This window comes from Ptychodera flava, chromosome 12, assembly GCF_041260155.1.
Source record: "Ptychodera flava strain L36383 chromosome 12, AS_Pfla_20210202, whole genome shotgun sequence".
Lineage (NCBI taxonomy): Eukaryota > Metazoa > Hemichordata > Enteropneusta > Ptychoderidae > Ptychodera > Ptychodera flava.
This window is the reverse complement of record NC_091939.1, coordinates 210,724-228,369: the sequence shown is the minus strand read 5'-3', so window position 1 is coordinate 228,369 and position 17,646 is coordinate 210,724. Positions and strand designations below refer to the sequence as shown.

At 36.8% G+C, this 17,646-nt stretch overlaps 1 protein-coding gene across 2 annotated transcripts in view; it reads left to right on the top strand.

Moving 5' to 3' along the window:
* LOC139144635 (M-phase phosphoprotein 9-like) overlaps positions 1–12,738 on the top strand; it is a 32,627-nt gene extending 19,889 nt beyond the window's left edge. For both annotated transcript variants that reach the window (XM_070715338.1, XM_070715339.1), the window contains exons 8-15: positions 891–938; positions 1,370–1,434; positions 2,255–2,341; positions 5,891–6,052; positions 6,637–7,262; positions 7,460–7,575; positions 9,905–10,069; positions 12,514–12,738. In XM_070715338.1, the coding sequence (XP_070571439.1) occupies positions 891–938; positions 1,370–1,434; positions 2,255–2,341; positions 5,891–6,052; positions 6,637–7,262; positions 7,460–7,575; positions 9,905–10,069; positions 12,514–12,603 (1,359 nt within the window). In that variant the 3' untranslated portion in view covers positions 12,604–12,738. The remainder of the gene's footprint in view (positions 1–890; positions 939–1,369; positions 1,435–2,254; positions 2,342–5,890; positions 6,053–6,636; positions 7,263–7,459; positions 7,576–9,904; positions 10,070–12,513) is intronic.
* The last annotated feature ends 4,908 nt before the right edge of the window (positions 12,739–17,646 follow it).

Genomic DNA, 17,646 nt, shown 5'->3' with positions numbered 1-17,646 from the left:
TCATCTTTGTCAAAACATCCTGTATCTCTGATACCACTGGTCTTATATCTTTGAAAATTTATATTAGACAGGCAATCTTTTGACTGAGCATCTTTTCGTGTGGCTTTTAAATTTGATACATAGCTTCGTAGGGATTCCCTTATCGACTGCTATTTAAATTAACATAAATTTGCTCTGATACCACTGGTCTTATATCTTTGAAAATTTATATTAGACAGGCAATCTTTTGACTAAGCATCTTTTCGTGTGGCTTTTAAATTTGATACATAGCTTTGTAGGGATTCCCTTATCGACTGCTATTTAAATTATGTTAAATTAACATAAATTTGCAGATGTGAGTTTTATAGAATATCCTGGTTATTTATTGCGTATGACAACATGACTGAAGCACTCCCATTGGATTAAGTGATTATGATATTTTTTGTGCCAATTTTGTCCATTGAATCGTCGTGATATGTTCAAGCAAATTTGTATGGCCTTGTCATGAACATGTGTCAAATATTCTAATTTTGTCAAAAAATTCATAGCATGGCCATTTCAATCAACCTTTTATTTGATATTCAAGTGTTGTGATTGCAGTTGTTGTTTTCAGCAACAAGTATCAGCAGAGCTATATTGGCAGGGCTATATTGGCCCCTAGTTGGGTTGTCAAAACATTAATTCCTTTCTTATTAAACTGTCTCAATTCTAATGTATTCTTTGATTTGTATAGTTTTCTGAAAATGATAGCTTTGTGTCAGACTGAATTCCAGACAAATGAAATGTCAGATACACTGATCTGGTTGATTGAAATGCAAAGCTCAGATGAGGTCAAAGGTTAATGGAAACTTCAGTGCAAACTACTGTATTAATGGGAAACTTCAATTACTTTTTACAACTTTATCTTTCAGTTAATGGTTGAGTATGAAGCCCTTGGCAATGAACATGACAACACAAAGGTTGGTGACAGAAACTGCTGAGACAAATTAGATCCTAGCCTGTCTTGAAGACAATGATTTTAATCCATGAATGCACCTCTTACAGTAACTCAAAAGAGTTAGTATTGAGCAATGAAAAATAAAACGTACTGAGCCAAATCCAAATACTTGAAAATAAATTTTTGTTGTGAATTTTTAGCTCCCATTTTATAGATTTATTAAACTGTACATTTACTCATACTTTCACACAGTCAGGTTTTTTCATGTGTGCTCTTTACATCTTGAAAGAAATTCATGCATGTGTGATCTCTACCAATGAAGCACCGCTGTGTGAAGATTATTTACTCTGTTTAATAGAGACCATTAGATATTAAGAAAGGGGTCATCAGCATTGACAAGATTGAAACATCAATGAGAACTGCAGCCATAAATCGATTCATGTTTGATTTCAGATTCAATTGAGTAAAACAGAAACAGATCTCTATGATTCCAAGTCGGAAGTTGCTAATCTTAAAAGGTTTGTATTCATAAATAGTTGTACATTAAACGGCACATCTGTTGTATGTCAAACAGAAAGTCAATTGTACCGGTGCATCCACAAACATATCAATTGTACATCAAACAACACATTAATTGTAAATCCACTAATACATCTATTGTACATCCACCAACATGTCAATTGTGCTTTCACAAACACATCAGTTGTACATCAATTGTGTATAAAACAACACATCAATATTGTTCATTAACACATCAATTGTACATCCACCAACAAATCAAATGTACATTCACAAACAAATAAATTGTACATCAATTGTATACCAAACAACACATCAGTATTGTACATCTGCCAACACATTGTATATCAATTTTACATTCACCAAAACATCAATTTTACATTCACCAACACATCAATTGTACATCCACCAACACCAGTTTGTGGCACCACAAGTTGGTAACATCACCAGTTTGTGACACCACAAGTTGGTAACATCACCAGTTATTGACACAGGTTGGTGACATCACCAGTTTATGGCTTCACTTTTTTAAGTGAGAAGTATTTCACATACCACAAAATAATTACTGTTCCTTCATAGGCTCTACCCAGATAGTTCTGTTCAACTACTTGTCACTATCTGAAACTTGAAATCGATGAAATGTATGTGTGCAAGCAATGAAGTGTAGATCTTCAAATTAAATGCTTGTGCTGGCAGTATTTCTTTCTCCTTAAATGAAAAGCACACTGTATTTAAATCTGAATTTATGGCAGAGAAATTTGAAAAGCATATCTTTGATGACTTTTTGTAAGAAAAAGTTTGAATCTGGTTTCATTTCAGAACTGTCAGTAAACTTGAACTTGAAATCAAGAGATTAGACCGTGAAAATACTATTATGAGAGAATGTGGTTATTCACCAACAATAAGGTTTGTGTGTGAATTTTATGATTTTCTGCGCATATTCATCTTTTTAAGTTACTCTATTCAGTCTTTGAAAATACAGGGAATTTACCAATGGTAAGGAAAATGAAGACAGGTTATTATATTATGTTTTTATTTTCACCGACTGTTGCAGTTTCTGGAAATTTTTGGTGCAACTTTAATAGTGAACACTCAAATAAACAGGAGTTAGTACTGTTTATTAGCGTGATTCAATATTTAATCCAACAATCATTACTTGAATATGCAAAAGACTATGTGTACAGATATGTACCTATACTTTCCTTCTTTTTGTCCTGAATAGATCTTTAAATAAGCAGATTGCTTGTAATACTAGTATCTTAATGCTGTCATAAGGCTTTAAAATTGGTTCAAAAATTCCAGTAATTTCACTGATTAGCAAAGTAAAATGTTCAATCCGAGTGAATAGTTTTTGTGTTTAACGATGCGACTCAGGTTCAAAGGTCAATTTTAGCAATTTTTTTTTTATTTCAAATTTCGAACCACTGACACGTGGTCTTTCTTTTGGGGAAAGGTGTTGGGTCACATCGTACCGGGAAATTCCTGAAATATTATTAAAATGACAAACTATCAGCTACACCGCGTGCCATTATTTCCCTTTTGTCTTAACGGTCGCGGATTACCGACCACGATATCTTTGATAAACACGCAGAGATTATGTATAGGCTTTGCGGTGTAGTGCGCATGCGCTAGCTTCAACGTTAGGCCCAGCGTTTTGAACTCCGCATGTATCGGTACGGCAAACATGTCGAGCAGACCAAAGCCGGCGCTCGCGCTCCGTACCGTCGAAAAAGCAAGCGAGGTCCACAAAAGCGGACCTGAAAAAGACGGCAACGTGCGCAAAGGTCGATTTAAATGTAAAACAGTCCGACTTTGGCTCATACTCCCTGCAATAACGATCAAGAATGCAGTGAAGAGTCAGATTTGGCCAGGACGCAGACGATAACGGAGACGTGCTCAGTTCAACAACTATGAAAGTATTTGACACGCTGCTTTTCGAACATATCCTAGGCTATGCTGATTGCATACCCGAGTCCAAAAATTAGCCTGAGCGAGATGAAACTTCTGTTAGTTGCGATAATTTTATCACTCTTCCTGTACATGCTTGGTGTTAGTATCGTGTTCTTTTATATTTTTAAACTCGAGTTTTCTATCGTGCAGTCTTTTCGTGTCTGCTGAGAAACCTTGAACAACACCGTACCCGACATCACGCGACATTTATGTCAAGGAGTTTCCCAAGCCAGTGCAGGAGTTCATACACACATAATGTAGATTCACAAGAGCAAGTTCACCGATCTGCTAATTTTTCGAAACGAAATGCAAATATTTTTTTATTTCATGCCTTTTCTTTCTTTAAATATAACCCAAAAATTAAATTACGTCAAACGTGAATTGCGAGGGTTCACAAATGATTCTTGTGTGCGTGTTGTCTAAACTTATCAACTACCCGCAGACTCCACAGCTGCTAGCTGGACCTCAACACTGAACGTAAAACAAACCGGCTCAACTTCTAGAAGTGCTGAAACTAGCAATTTTTGATATATGAGGGCAGTCATCGAAAGTTTGACTAAAAATAAAATCTCCGAAATAATTATGTGTGCGCTGGTATTGCGGAAGTCGAGTGACTCCACTGTAGACTAGTCGATACTCTGTCTCTCATAAGTCTCGATCGGGTAGACTTTTTTACGCAAGTTTCGACGTCTTCGTCTTGGCTGTAAACTCTGGTAACCAGATTGTAACCGTTGAGACAACAGTATACAGTTAATATGCTAGTTAAACGTTCCGAAAATGGATTAAATCGCTAAGTACCCCTTGTGTTTGTTGTGTAAATACCACCCACTGCTGGCACTAAGCATTTGCCAGTTCAGTGTATAATTTCTTTCTATTTTCACACGATCTGCAATCCTAAACATATTCAAAATTCCCAAAACTGACTCTAAATATTTCAACTTAGTCCTGGTGTAAGAAAATTCGCAGAAAATGGTGCGCGAGTCGGACTTCTTGGTCACAATGTGTGACGCATAGGTCGTTTACACAAATCGTCGATTTTCTCAGTTCCGTTTTTGGCAGTGCGTACATTATTCAAATAAGTATAAGTCGGCGGCGCCTGGACAGATTAGCCTGATTTTTCACCTGTGGACAGTGAATGAATATATCTGAAGACCGTGTCTCAGATTTCCGATAAAGGGCCTGGAAGTGAAGATATCCTGACAAACGTGAACAAAGGCCGATAATTTATGCAAAAAACGTCAAGTTGATACTTTGAAGGTGCATTGATTTCAAAAATCCGGGACACGGTTTTTGCCCAGTATACCCAGCCGTCGATTGCCGTAAACACATCACCAAGGCCGATTGGAGATTTGTACTTACACTTTTTTGTGTAAAAAAACTAAAAAACACGTGTTTTTGAGTAAAAAGCCGTATGTGCACTGTTTTTAAAAAACTAACAAATTTTCTGAACTCTTCGGTGACCGAGCAGATAAAAAAAGTACCACATGTCGGGTGTGTGACCACGTCTTCTTTGTGAAAATGAGGATTGAAAATAAGTGACAATGAACCCGAGTCGCTACCTTAAGATTACTGCTTTGCAAGTATTCTGTTCATCATTTGACAAGCTAGTCTGGTTCCCTGACCCATTTCCCCCGGTAGAGGGCGTGGGGAAATATAGGGTCAGGTACCGGGTAGCCATCTTGAACAGAATTTTGTTCAAGATGGCGGAGGTTAGTCACCTGACAGAACATGCTACAACAAATATGGCTGCTACCATGAAAACGCCGGTCAAAATTCGACTGGATCAGAATTATGTTCGAACACAGGTATCCGAACCAAAAACATTGGCACACGAGACGGGAAACATAAACTGAGAGGATTAATCCAGAAGTACGGAAAAAAAGAGGTGATTGAAGGCTGGCTGTGATATCGTAGCAGTACTTTTGTCGTGTATCGAACGCGCTAGGGTCATTGAGGTCATCACCGACTGTGGCGTGACCCCAATGACCAGAGCACGTTCGATACACGCCACAAGTACTGCTGCGATATCACAGCTAATTGAAAGCAAACTTTGTTGGAACTGTGAACGACGATTGATTTCGATGGATAGAATGGTGTCCGAATTTCGTGAAAAATGCCAGGCATCATGTCGACGTTCTAAAAGTATCAAGAGGTGTGCTAAATCACAGTGGCTAAATCACGGAGGTAAAAAGTCTTTCTTTCTACCTCCACGGCTTTGTGATACAAACAAGAAGTTGGTGTCAAGTGAGCCTGAAAGTGCGAAACCCAAGAAACATGAGAAAAGTTTACAAGTGTTACTTTCATCCAATCACAGCTTGGTTTATTTAACCCAATAGCGGCCATGTTTACATTAGCCGGTACTGACCCTATATTTCCCCACGCCCTCTACCGGGGAAACGGGTCAGGGAACCAGACTATTGACAAGCATTTCTACCCAGAAGTGAACTCTGAACTTTGAACTATGACATTTATTAATGTTGTTTGTTTCTTTCCTCCGATGATTAGTCTTTCAAGAATGAAAGACAAACTGTCTGAGACTAGACCATCAACTGAACCACCATCCACACACAGAAAATGGCTTCAGTCCAGTGTTGATTACAACATGTTTACTGGAGAAGATAAGAGTAATGCCAAGACAGATCTCACAACAAGTTACCTTGGAAACAGGTAATACATAAATATTACACAACACTATAGGATAACAATCTGAACTTACCATACATGATCAATATTCAACAGAACAAAATACATTATAGGCTATAAATTTTGAAGAGATAATTTGTTATTACATGTTATAGCATTAAGATGAAATTACTAGAATTTATCAGTACCCTTAATTTGATGATATGTAAAATTGCTAAGATGTTTTCACTGTGATTTACTTTCATTGGTTTTATGTAACATTTTATCATATTAGACTGAAAACATTGTTTATTGCATAATGTAAAATGCAACTCTGATAAAACTCAACAAGTCCGGTTATGTAGATTTTCACGACTGAGATTTCATGTGATAAAGTTTGTTTTCAAATCAACATTACTAATGCTCTCCACGGTACTACTTGATAGGACTATGTACATATACATGAATATTGTCACTGTCTCTCAGCCATGAACGCAGCACTGTCTACAAACCTTTGTCACGGCCCTTACACTCAGTTTCAAAGTGCATAATACTAATACCTCAACGATCATGCAAGTGTTTGGGCCTGATTTCTATGATACATTTTGTTTAATTTTGTTTCTCTTCAGTCTACTCAACAGTACAGGAGGACCTAGCAGCAGAAATGTGTCTGGTTACTATGGCAGCCTGGTTGCCAGTAGCAACGACCCTTGCCGACCTATATCACCAATGATAAGAGCAGCAGTACAGCTTGATAAATGGAAGGAATCTGAAAAACAAAGACAGACTTCACCTGGTCACTCCTCACCCTCTCCATCTAAAGTGGACTTCACAAGTACCTATGCCAGACTACCAGACACTCGTACATCCCCCAGGTCAAGTAGTTTCACCAGGTCACCAAGGTCAAACATGGGTCATTCCATGACTTCACCAGGGAGATCCTATATCAATTCAACCCATGATACATCACCAAGGTTCCAAGGACTTCTCAACAAAAGTGACAGCAACACAACAAGATTTGATATCAGTGCGCATGACTTGGAAAGACCTGTCAGAGATGACAGCCCAAGGAAAGTTGAAAGAAGTCCAGCCAGAGATTGGCTTCTGGATTCTCCAAACACAACAGCCAGATCAGCCATGAGTAATTCCAGCCCCAGAACAACACCTACATCCAACAAGAGAAGATCCCCTCAGAGCAGGGTTAGTGATAGCAATGCTGCAACAAGATTAGATTTCAGTTCAACTCCAAGGACAGGTAAGTAATGCCATGGAGGTGTATTGTCAATGAAAACATCATCAGTTGTTGCTGAAAAGATGAAGTCAGTTTAAACACCCTGTGAGTTCATCAGGTGTATGAGAGAATAAAGAATCACAATGTAATTTCTGTATCAGTATTTCTTTCTTGTTCTCAAATGACAGATCCTAAGACTTTATTTGTATTTAATTGTACAGATGTTGGTACACCTGCTGACGCTGTTCTTGAAAGAGTCAAGACAGGAGTTTACACTGCCAGTCCAAGATATGAAAAGACTTCTAAGAAATCCAAAGAAAGTCCAGAACAAAGAAAGGTAATGTGTGTATAGCATGAATGATGTTCAGTGTGCAACCCTCTACACAGTTGGAGTACAAAGGACCAAAGGACATGATAAAACTTATGGCGATTTGCCTGCAAGGAATTTTGCCATAAGTCTATATTGTGAGGGGCTATGAGTGTCAATGCACTCAAGTCTATATTGTGAGGGGCCATGAATGTCAATGAAGTCAAGTCTATATTGTGAGGGGCCATGAGTGTCAATGGAGTCAAGTCTGTAGCGTAAGGGGCCATGAGTGTTATGAAGTCAAGTCTATATTGTGAGGGGCCATGAATGTCAATGGAATCAAGTCTATATTGTGAGGGGCCATGAATGTCAATGAAGTCAAGTCTATATTGTAAGGGGCCATGAATGTCAATGGAATCAAGTCTATATTGTGAGGGGCCATGAGTGTCAATGGAGTCAAGTCTATATTGTGAGGGGCCATGAATGTCAATGAAGTCAAGTCTATATTGTGAGGGGCCATGAATGTCAATGGAGTCAAGTCTATATTGTGAGGGGCCATGAATGTCAATGAAGTCAAGTCTATATTGTGAGGGGCCATGAATGTCAATGAAGTCAAGTCTGTAGCGTAAGGGGCCATGAGTGTTATGAAGTCAAGTCTATATTGTGAGGGGCCATGAATGTCATGAAGTCAAGTCTATATTGTGAGGGGCCATGAATGTCAATGGAGTCAAGTCTATATTGTGAGGGGCCATGAATGTCAATGGACTCAAGTCTATATTGTGAGGGGCCATGAGTGTCAGTGAAGTCAAGTCTATAGTGTAAGGGGCCATGAATGTCAATTGAATCAAGTCTATATTGTGAGGGGCCATGAGTGTCAATGGAGTCAAGTCTGTAGCGTAAGGGGCCATGAGTGTTATGAAGTCAAGTCTATATTGTGAGGGGCCATGAATGTCAATGGACTCAAGTCTATATTGTGAGGGGCCATGAATGTCAATGAAGTCAAGTCTATATTGTGAGGGGCCATGAATGTCAATGGACTCAAGTCTATATTGTGAGGGGCCATGAATGTCAATGAATTCAAGTATATATTGTGAGGGGCCATGAATGGGAATGAAGTCAAGTCTATATTGTGAGGGGCCATGAATGTCATGAAGTCAAGTCTATATTGTGAGGGGCCATGAGTGTCAATGAAGTCAAGTCTATATTGTGAGGGGCCATGAGTGTCAATGGAGTCAAGTCTATATTGTGAGGGGCCATGAATGTCATGAAGTCAAGTCTATATTGTGAGGGGCCATGAATGTCAATGAAGTCAAGTCTATATTGTGAGGGGCCATGAATGTCAATGAAGTCAAGTCTATATTGTGAGGGGCCATGAATGTCAATTGAATCAAGTCTATATTGTGAGGTGCCATGAGTGTCATGAAGTCTATATTGTGAGGGGCCATGAATGTCAATTGAATCAAGTCTATATTGTGAGGGGCCATGAATGTCATGAAGTCAAGTCTATATTGTGAGGGGCCATGAATGTCATGAAGTCAAGTCTATATTGTGAGGGGCCATGAGTGTCAATGGAGTCAAGTCTATATTGTGAGGGGCCATGAGTGTCAATGGAGTCAAGTCTATATTGTGAGGGGCCATGAATGTCAATTGAATCAAGTCTATATTGTGAGGGGCCATGAGTGTCAATGGAGTTAAGTCTGTAGGGTAAGGGGCCATGAATGTCAATGAAGTCAAGTCTATATTGTGAGGGGCCATGAGTGTCAATGAAGTCAAGTCTATATTGTGAGGGGCCATGAATGTCAATTGAATCAAGTCTATATTGTGAGGTGCCATGAGTGTCAATGGAGTCAAGTCTGTAGGGTAAGGGGCCATGAATGTCAATGGACTCAAGTCTATATTGTGAGGGGCCATGAATGTCAATGAAGTCAAGTCTATATTGTGAGGGGCCATGAGTGTCAGTGAAGTCAAGTCTATAGTGTAAGGGGCCATGAATGTCAATTGAATCAAGTCTATATTGTGAGGGGCCATGAGTGTCAATGAAGTCAAGTCTATAGTGTAAGGGGCCATGAATGTCAATGAAGTCAAGTCTATAGTGTAAGGGGCCATGAATGTCAATGAAATCAAGTCTATATTGTGAGGTGCCATGAATGTCATGAAGTCTATATTGTGAGGGGCCATTTGAGGTTAGAGTAAAGTTTGCAGTCACTGTGGCAAATTGAATGATTTGAGGTTAGAGTTTGGTTTGTAATCACTTTGGGTACTTGAACGGTTTGAGGTTAGAGTCAAGATTGCCATCACCATGACCAATTGAAGTTATAATCATACTTGTCTATTCTGTCTCTTGATTTGTCTTTCACAGCATGCTAACAATTCTGAATCTGAAATAATGCAAAGAATCCGAAAAATTCGAGAGACAGAAAAAAGACTGGATGAATTGATTGAAGAGAAGAAACAGCTTGAATCTTCCCTAAGCCGTATTCCAAATTCTGGACCAAGAGCCACTCCACAGACAAGGAGAGATCAGGTAATTACATGTATCTGTGAAAGAGAGTGTTCTACCATGATAATGCATTCTGCAAAACTCTTTATCTAACAGTGCCGGCTTTCCACCAGTGTAGAAACACAGTCAATCCACAAGCAGTCGGGAAACATTCATTCTATGGTCTGGATGCCTGTTTTGATTCAGTTAAATTGTTACTGCATGTAAAAAAACATCTCTTCTTGATATTGTTGTGGTCACCGTGGTCATATCAGCATGATCAATGATGCCAAATATGCATACCATCATAAACACTGACACCTTCAGTGTTTTCTCCGCATGTTCACTGAAGGGGGCAATTTCTGCCCCATTCATCAAAATTAGGGGCAGACTTGACATTTTAGGGGGCAGAAACAACAGCAAATTCACAGATCACTACACTATGTGCTTGGGTCACCATCATATGGGCGTATTTGCTTGCTGTGTTTTGTGCGGGATTTTCGCGCTGTCAGTAACTTTTAAAGGGCAGAAAATGGCTTGAAATGCGCAAGTTGCACAATTGCGCAGTCAAGAGAAAACCCTGCACCTTACACACATACCTGCAGGACAGAACCACCACATCTGGAGCTTCATGAAACATGCAGCATTGTGTTGCTATGGGATCAAATCCATGGTTTTTCAGAGAAATTCCCACACATGAATTTGTTTAATTGTGGATATTTGGATGTCATTTTATTTCAAATAGTCCTGAGTCAAAGAACGGCCTTAATCAAATACCATAAAGTATATACCGGTATATTATAAGTGTGCATATTATCGCAAGACTGTGGACATATAAATATCAAAACAGTGTACATTGAATGGATAAACTTTAGCAGACTGTGTAAGTATTGAGTTGATCATAAAATAGAAGCGATAATAAAGATTGGAAAACTGTTGTGAAGATCGCTGAATGAACACAATGGCCCACAGACTATTGAACCTTGCAGGTTTTTGGTTGTTACAAATAATTTATAATGACATCAGGCCTTATGCATGAAGGAGCAGGCAGAGTTTTCCAATACCATGAATGTCATGCCTTTATTCTTTATTACACTGATTACGGATGTTTGTTTTCAAGAATGTTCAATGTAGCAACCTTGTAAGTCTTGTTTTTCATATTGGGTAAATTATCAACTTGATTGAGTAGGACTGAAAATCCTGTATCCATGGAATTTTGTTTTATGCTTCGTGATGGAGGCCAATTCAACACTTCAGCGTGTTACTTGTTAATTGGTATCACACATAAACAAATATGGAAGTGCTTTTTAAACTGATGACTGAGCTATTTCAATTCTCTGCACGTCAAACACAAAATCAGAAATGCAAGCTATTCTGTAGATCAAGCAGTAAAGTATTTCCCAAAATGATCGGTTTTTCTTTTAATCATAGACCATAATTCCAAAGTTTGGGCTCATCAATATACCAGTAGTTTTATGCTTACTATAATTTGAAAAGTGCACATCAGGAAGAAAAAAGTTGTCAGAATTTTGCAGTTTACAGCAGATAAAAACCACATTCTTGTGACTTGTATAGGAAAGAAGCAACAACTGACCTACTGTACTCTCACTTGTGTAATGAAATTCAGATACATTGATGGAGAAAGGTTTAGGGAAAAATCACAAGCGCTCCACATTGTAGAATACTAATTATAAAGAATAATACAGCTGTAGTTTTGGGGTAGCTGAAGATTCAATGGTTCTTTCAGGTCAAGGTCTTTGTCAAAGACAGCATCACTAGGCCCTACTGTACCCATTCACAGATAGGACACTACAGCTGATGTTAATCATCAACAGCCAAGACAAGCAAAACACACATTGCTTCTCAGCTAAAATTGATCTTTCAAATACTTTAATAGTAGTGATTCCCAACTGTTTGTGGCATGGCTTTAAAGACTTTACTCACAAGTTCACAACTGCCATTGGTATATTGGCAACTATCAGCCAAGGCAATACAAAGATCCTTAGAATGCACATTTCATCCTCAGTCTTTTTACTGTATATTGACTTGATAATGACTTGGTACTGACTTGATAATGACTTGATAATAACTTGATACTGGCTTGATACTTACTGGAAGCTGACCTGATACTGATTTGATACTGACTTGGTACTGACTTGATAATGACTTGATACTGACTTGATACTGACTTGGTACTGACTTGATACTGACTTGGTACTGACTTGATAACGACTTGGTACTGACTTGATAACGACTTGGTCCTGACTTGATAATGACTTGATAATGACTGGAATAGTCATCAAAAAATCATCAAGTTTCACAAGTTGTTTACCTGGTCAGTGAAATGAATTAACTTGAAAGCTCAATTTCTCAGATCTGAAGAAATTTCAACTCTATGTATGTGATTATTTTACTGTAAATTCTTGGTTCTGTAGATTGTATGTACATGTGCGTATCAATATAACAATTTCTTTTCTGTTTATTTTCAGGAAAAGATAGAGAAACGCTTAGATGACATTGCAAGTGAGTTAGGGACAATAAGAATGATTTTACGTAAGCACCATGTCATTAAAACATAGATATGAATAACCGATATTGTGATATTTATGGACCAGGACAAAACCTTGAAAATCTTGCCGTTTTTATTACCTTAACTTTTTCAACAGATTAAAGTTCCATTTTCCCAAAATGTAAAGTTGATTCATCTATATCATTTCAAAGCATTGACTTTAATACGTCCTCTGGTGTCTTTCAGCCAAAATAGTCCATGGTATTGATGGTATTGATTCATGGTATTGATGGTGTTGATTCATGGTTTGTGTCCTCTTGATTTATTTCTCACTAATGTTGTTATAAGTGTCTACATAATTAATGATGTACTGATTGTATCCACAAAAATATACATGAGTGCTAGAAATTTGTGATGTTAGTATCTCATGGCTTGGTTTAAGCTACTTAAATTCAGCTTGGGCTGTGTGCAAGTAATTTGCATATTAGATTGGTATGCTGTAAAATCACATTGAAGAGAACTTACCCAAGATGACAAACAAAGAAATCCAATCATGTGCACAGTATTTAAGAGTGATTCATCAAAGTGTGGTAGAATTTTCTTTCAATGAACTTTTTGTGTACAAATATAACGTCAGTGAACTTTTCTTGTAGAAATATGATGCCAGTAAACCTTTTTTGTAGAAATATGACGTCAATAAAATAACAGTGTTAACTGTGAGGGCATGCTAATCATTATCATGTAATTGATGATCATTCATCCATAGCCTATTTCTGTTGATAGAAGATAGAAAATGTTTTGTCATCGGGTCAGAAATGTGATTATGAGATTTTGAAGTGAAGGACTTACTTTCAGACACTTCAGTGTACCGGTAGTTCATATCACTAGCACAGTGGAATTTCAATAACCTTTGCTTTGATAGCTACTGTCAACTTACCAGTAGTCACTGTCAATTCATTGATAGTCACTGTCAACTTACCGATAGCAACTGTCAACTTACCGATAGTAACTGTCAACTTACCAATAGTAACTGTCAACTTACCAACAGTCACTGTCAACTTACCAACAGTCACTGTCAACTTACCAACAGTCACTGTCAACTTACCAACAGTCACTGTCAACTTACCAATAGTAACTGTCAATTTACTGATAGTAACTTACATTCTAATATAAAAAAATTGTGAAGTACTGTGTCAGGGTCAAAAACAACAGGCCAATGTGACTGTCGCAGAAAATCAGGTTGGTTAAATGACAGTACAAACAACATTTTATGCTTCATGAGAATTACTGGTATGTGTTGTTGACAGCAAAGCTAACTACAATTTGAAACTACCTATTGTAAAGTTTAGAATACATGTTATAAATGTATCTGTGTTGTAGTTTTTAATTGTATTTATAAACTATTTCAGTTTTACAAAAAGGATGTAAATGTTTATATGAAAAAAATGTATTCTAACTTTAATGTGCCATACTTAGAGTGATATTGCAATGTTACTGTGTGTACTCTAATGCAGTAGATATTACAAATATGCTATGGGAACTCTCACTTTAATGTGCCATACTTGCGGTAGATATCGCAAAGTTGCGATATGCAGTGAAAAGAATATGAAGAAAGAAAGTCTCGCCAAGCCTTGTTAGCCTTTGAAAGCATTCCAATGATGCTTTTACTTAATATCATCATATGTGACAACCATTGGATGGGACAATAGGGCTATGGACACTTGTACTTGCGGATCATTGGATGAGATAACTAGGCCATGGACACTTGTACTTAAACAGTAACTTCCCCCATAAAAGCTGGATTATCGTAAATCTCTGCAAATGTAAAAAAGCCACGCTACTGATCAGACGTGCCGTGTTTGGTCCCAGAATCCCATGTTTCAAGCGTTCATTGTCATTGGATCTTTCATTTGATGTCTGTGAATATATAGTGACTAAACTTGAGTCGAAAATAAATTGAAAAAAGGTTCCGTTTTTTGTCTGAGAACGCATATGTTTCAAAATGTGTTCCCTGCAGTACTATTTGACCCCTCTTCACATATGTCACAAAAGTGCCCATCATGATTATTCAAATTTATCATATGGTCAAAGCAATGCTTTGAGAATTTTAGAAACTCCCACCCAGTGTATGCAAATGGCTGCATCATCAGTAATCCTCCTATTTTGTGCCCATGGTCCTGTAACTTCCCATTTAATGTTCATTAGATGGAATAATTAGACCTATGCATGGGTCATTTTACCTTTTAACAATATTATCAATATTACTTTTCTAGTGAAATTTAAGCAAAATTTCTGAAAATTGGTGTTTGTATTCAACAAATGATTGTTACATTATGTTTCAGCTGCACATTATTGTTGATGATACCACATATCACTGGATCAAATTAATTCAAATAAACCAAATTCATGCAGTATATACCATTATGATTGTTCACACTACTTATTTATCCAGTGGCAACTTCTATTGTATTACTTGTACATGTAGCTTTCATATTTTATCATAAAATGAAAAGCATTTTATCTAAAATGTGTACTATATTTTTATCTGCTGTTTATGTACTTGATAAAAAATTGATTTATTTTTACATTTTATTTTATTTTTTTAGACTTTTCATATTTCTGCAGTGTGTGTTGCACTATTGTGTATGTAGTCAATATTCAAATAGAATTGCCAAATCTCACCTGTAAGATATATATCTACCAGTGTCTCAAGATAATTGAAAACTTCAATTTTGTGTATCATATACGGTATATGTTCACAACATTAAAATCTAATGCTAGCATTAATAAAGTTTCTGGAGTGAGTTGCTTTGACTGAGAGTATTGTTTGGACAGTTTCCATAGAAACAGTATATAGTTGATAACTTGGCATGATTTCCTTTTCCATTCCATTTCCTTTTCCGTTCTTTGTCAATGTAGTTGGGATTTGGTCGGCAGTTAACTGACCAGTTGACAAATAAATACAAATAATGACAACATAAATTTTGTCTCAGCTAATCAGGTAAGTGTTAAGTTTTCAGAATTTGCTATTTTCAGTTGGTCTGTAACTACACAGGTTTTGACAATTCCACAGCTTTTCTAACTGATTTTTCAAAAAGGTCAAATGTTATTCAAGTTCAAGTAAAAGATTGACATTTTTGAATGTTTGAAAGTTAATTATTTGCGAATATTATCAAAAAAGTCAAAAAATGACAAATACAAGCTTATACCGTTACCGATAGTTCATGATTGACATATTACTAGGGAAATGTTGAACATCGTGTCTAGCACGCATACACAAAACGTTAAATGTACTTGTCTTTTGAAAGGAAGTTGATTTTTCACACCTGTTATACATACTGTACATAACCTGTTTATACAACTTTTATATATTATAATCAATTAATCACTGAGAAATGGTTTTCATGACACTACAAAGAGTGGTGGCCACACATGACAGCTTACTACTCATGGCAAAGCAGGGGTTTGCTGTATTTCATATGTGGGATTGTATTAGAAACTTTTAAAAGTATCATTTATTGGCTATATTTGTAAACAAACAAACACAAAAACCATTATTGACAAACATGAACACAAATATAACTGGAAATAATCATACGACCAACAAACACACATAAACAAAGAGTTCGAGTTCCCTCTGATCTATCCCACTTCTTCATGAAGTCAATAATTTCAGAATTTTATATCCATACAGAAAATGACTTTTTGCTTGACAGATTCACTTCACAGTATGAGTTTTATTGAGCTTTAGGAGCAGGTGAAAGTAGATGTAGATGTACATTTCATTTCAGAACCAAACTTGTTTTCGCACTGGTGTATTTTTTTTTGAAAAAGATAATTTTATTCCAAAGTGGCAAATAAACAAATCTACATAACTGTGAAGGTTTTGAGCAAATGAAAATGTCTGAAAAAGTCAGTCATTTAACTAAAGATAAGAAAAAGAAAAATATCCAAAAAATATCATCATATGAATGTTTCCAGGACGCATCCTTCTCCTTCAAGTCTTACAAGGCTTGAAAACTTGTGACAACATCCTCAGCTTTGTTCATCATCTTATAAGTCAAATATGACGCATATTCATCCATTAAGAAAGACAGCATTTTAATTGCATAACATAGGATTGGAGGGTAACTTTCATCCCATCAAGTGTAATTGAATTTTTAATATTCCAAACTGCAGGAATCATGAATTTTTTTGAAAAAGATAAATTTATTCCAAATATGGTGGCAAAAAACCCCCAACAAATCAACTAAATGTGAATGCGTAGCGCTAAAGAACAAAAAGTTACAAGGCAACTTGTCCAAAAGATTATTCATTTCACTAAAAGGAAGAGAAAGAGAACTATCTGAATAAAAACCGTATCATCTTGTAAATGCATTCAGGAAGCATCCTTATCCTTCAAGTCTTACATGGCGTGGAAAACTTTGTGATAACATCCTCAGCTTTGTTCATCATCTTATTGGTCAGATACAGCGTATTCATCCATGAAGAAAGATAACATTTTATATAATGGCATAACAAAGGATTGGAGGGTAACTTTAATCCTATCAAGGGTAGCAAGATTTCTAATATTCCAAACTCTGTATTTTACAAAGGAAGTGGTACAGTACATGTCTGATGTTGGATTACTATCATTTTCAATTCCCGCAATTGCTAATCTTTTGATACTGGAATTGTTATCAACGTTGTGTTTTCTGATAAAGAAAGAAATATATTTCTGCCAGATTCATTTTACATATTTACACTCATGATGTGTTCCAGTGTTTCTTCTTGACCACAAGTATGGCATTTCCCATCAAATAAACGTTTTGGCCAAGTGTTTCACCGGCAAATATAGCGCCCTCGACGACCAGTACCTGCCCCTGGTATTTCACCTCTAGAAATCCGTCAAACTGCTCATGTGGCAAAACCGTATCACACAGACGCTTGTCACGATATATAGTCCACTAATTTTTACTATTAAAGTCCAAAATATAAAATCTTGTAGTAAAATACAACTAAAAAGTAAGATATTAGCATTTCATATAATTTTTATTCAAAATGAAGTTTTCTAGTGAAGGACTTTGGCCGATTTGTCCAAAGTGTAATTTTGCGCATTGATATTCCAGTTGTC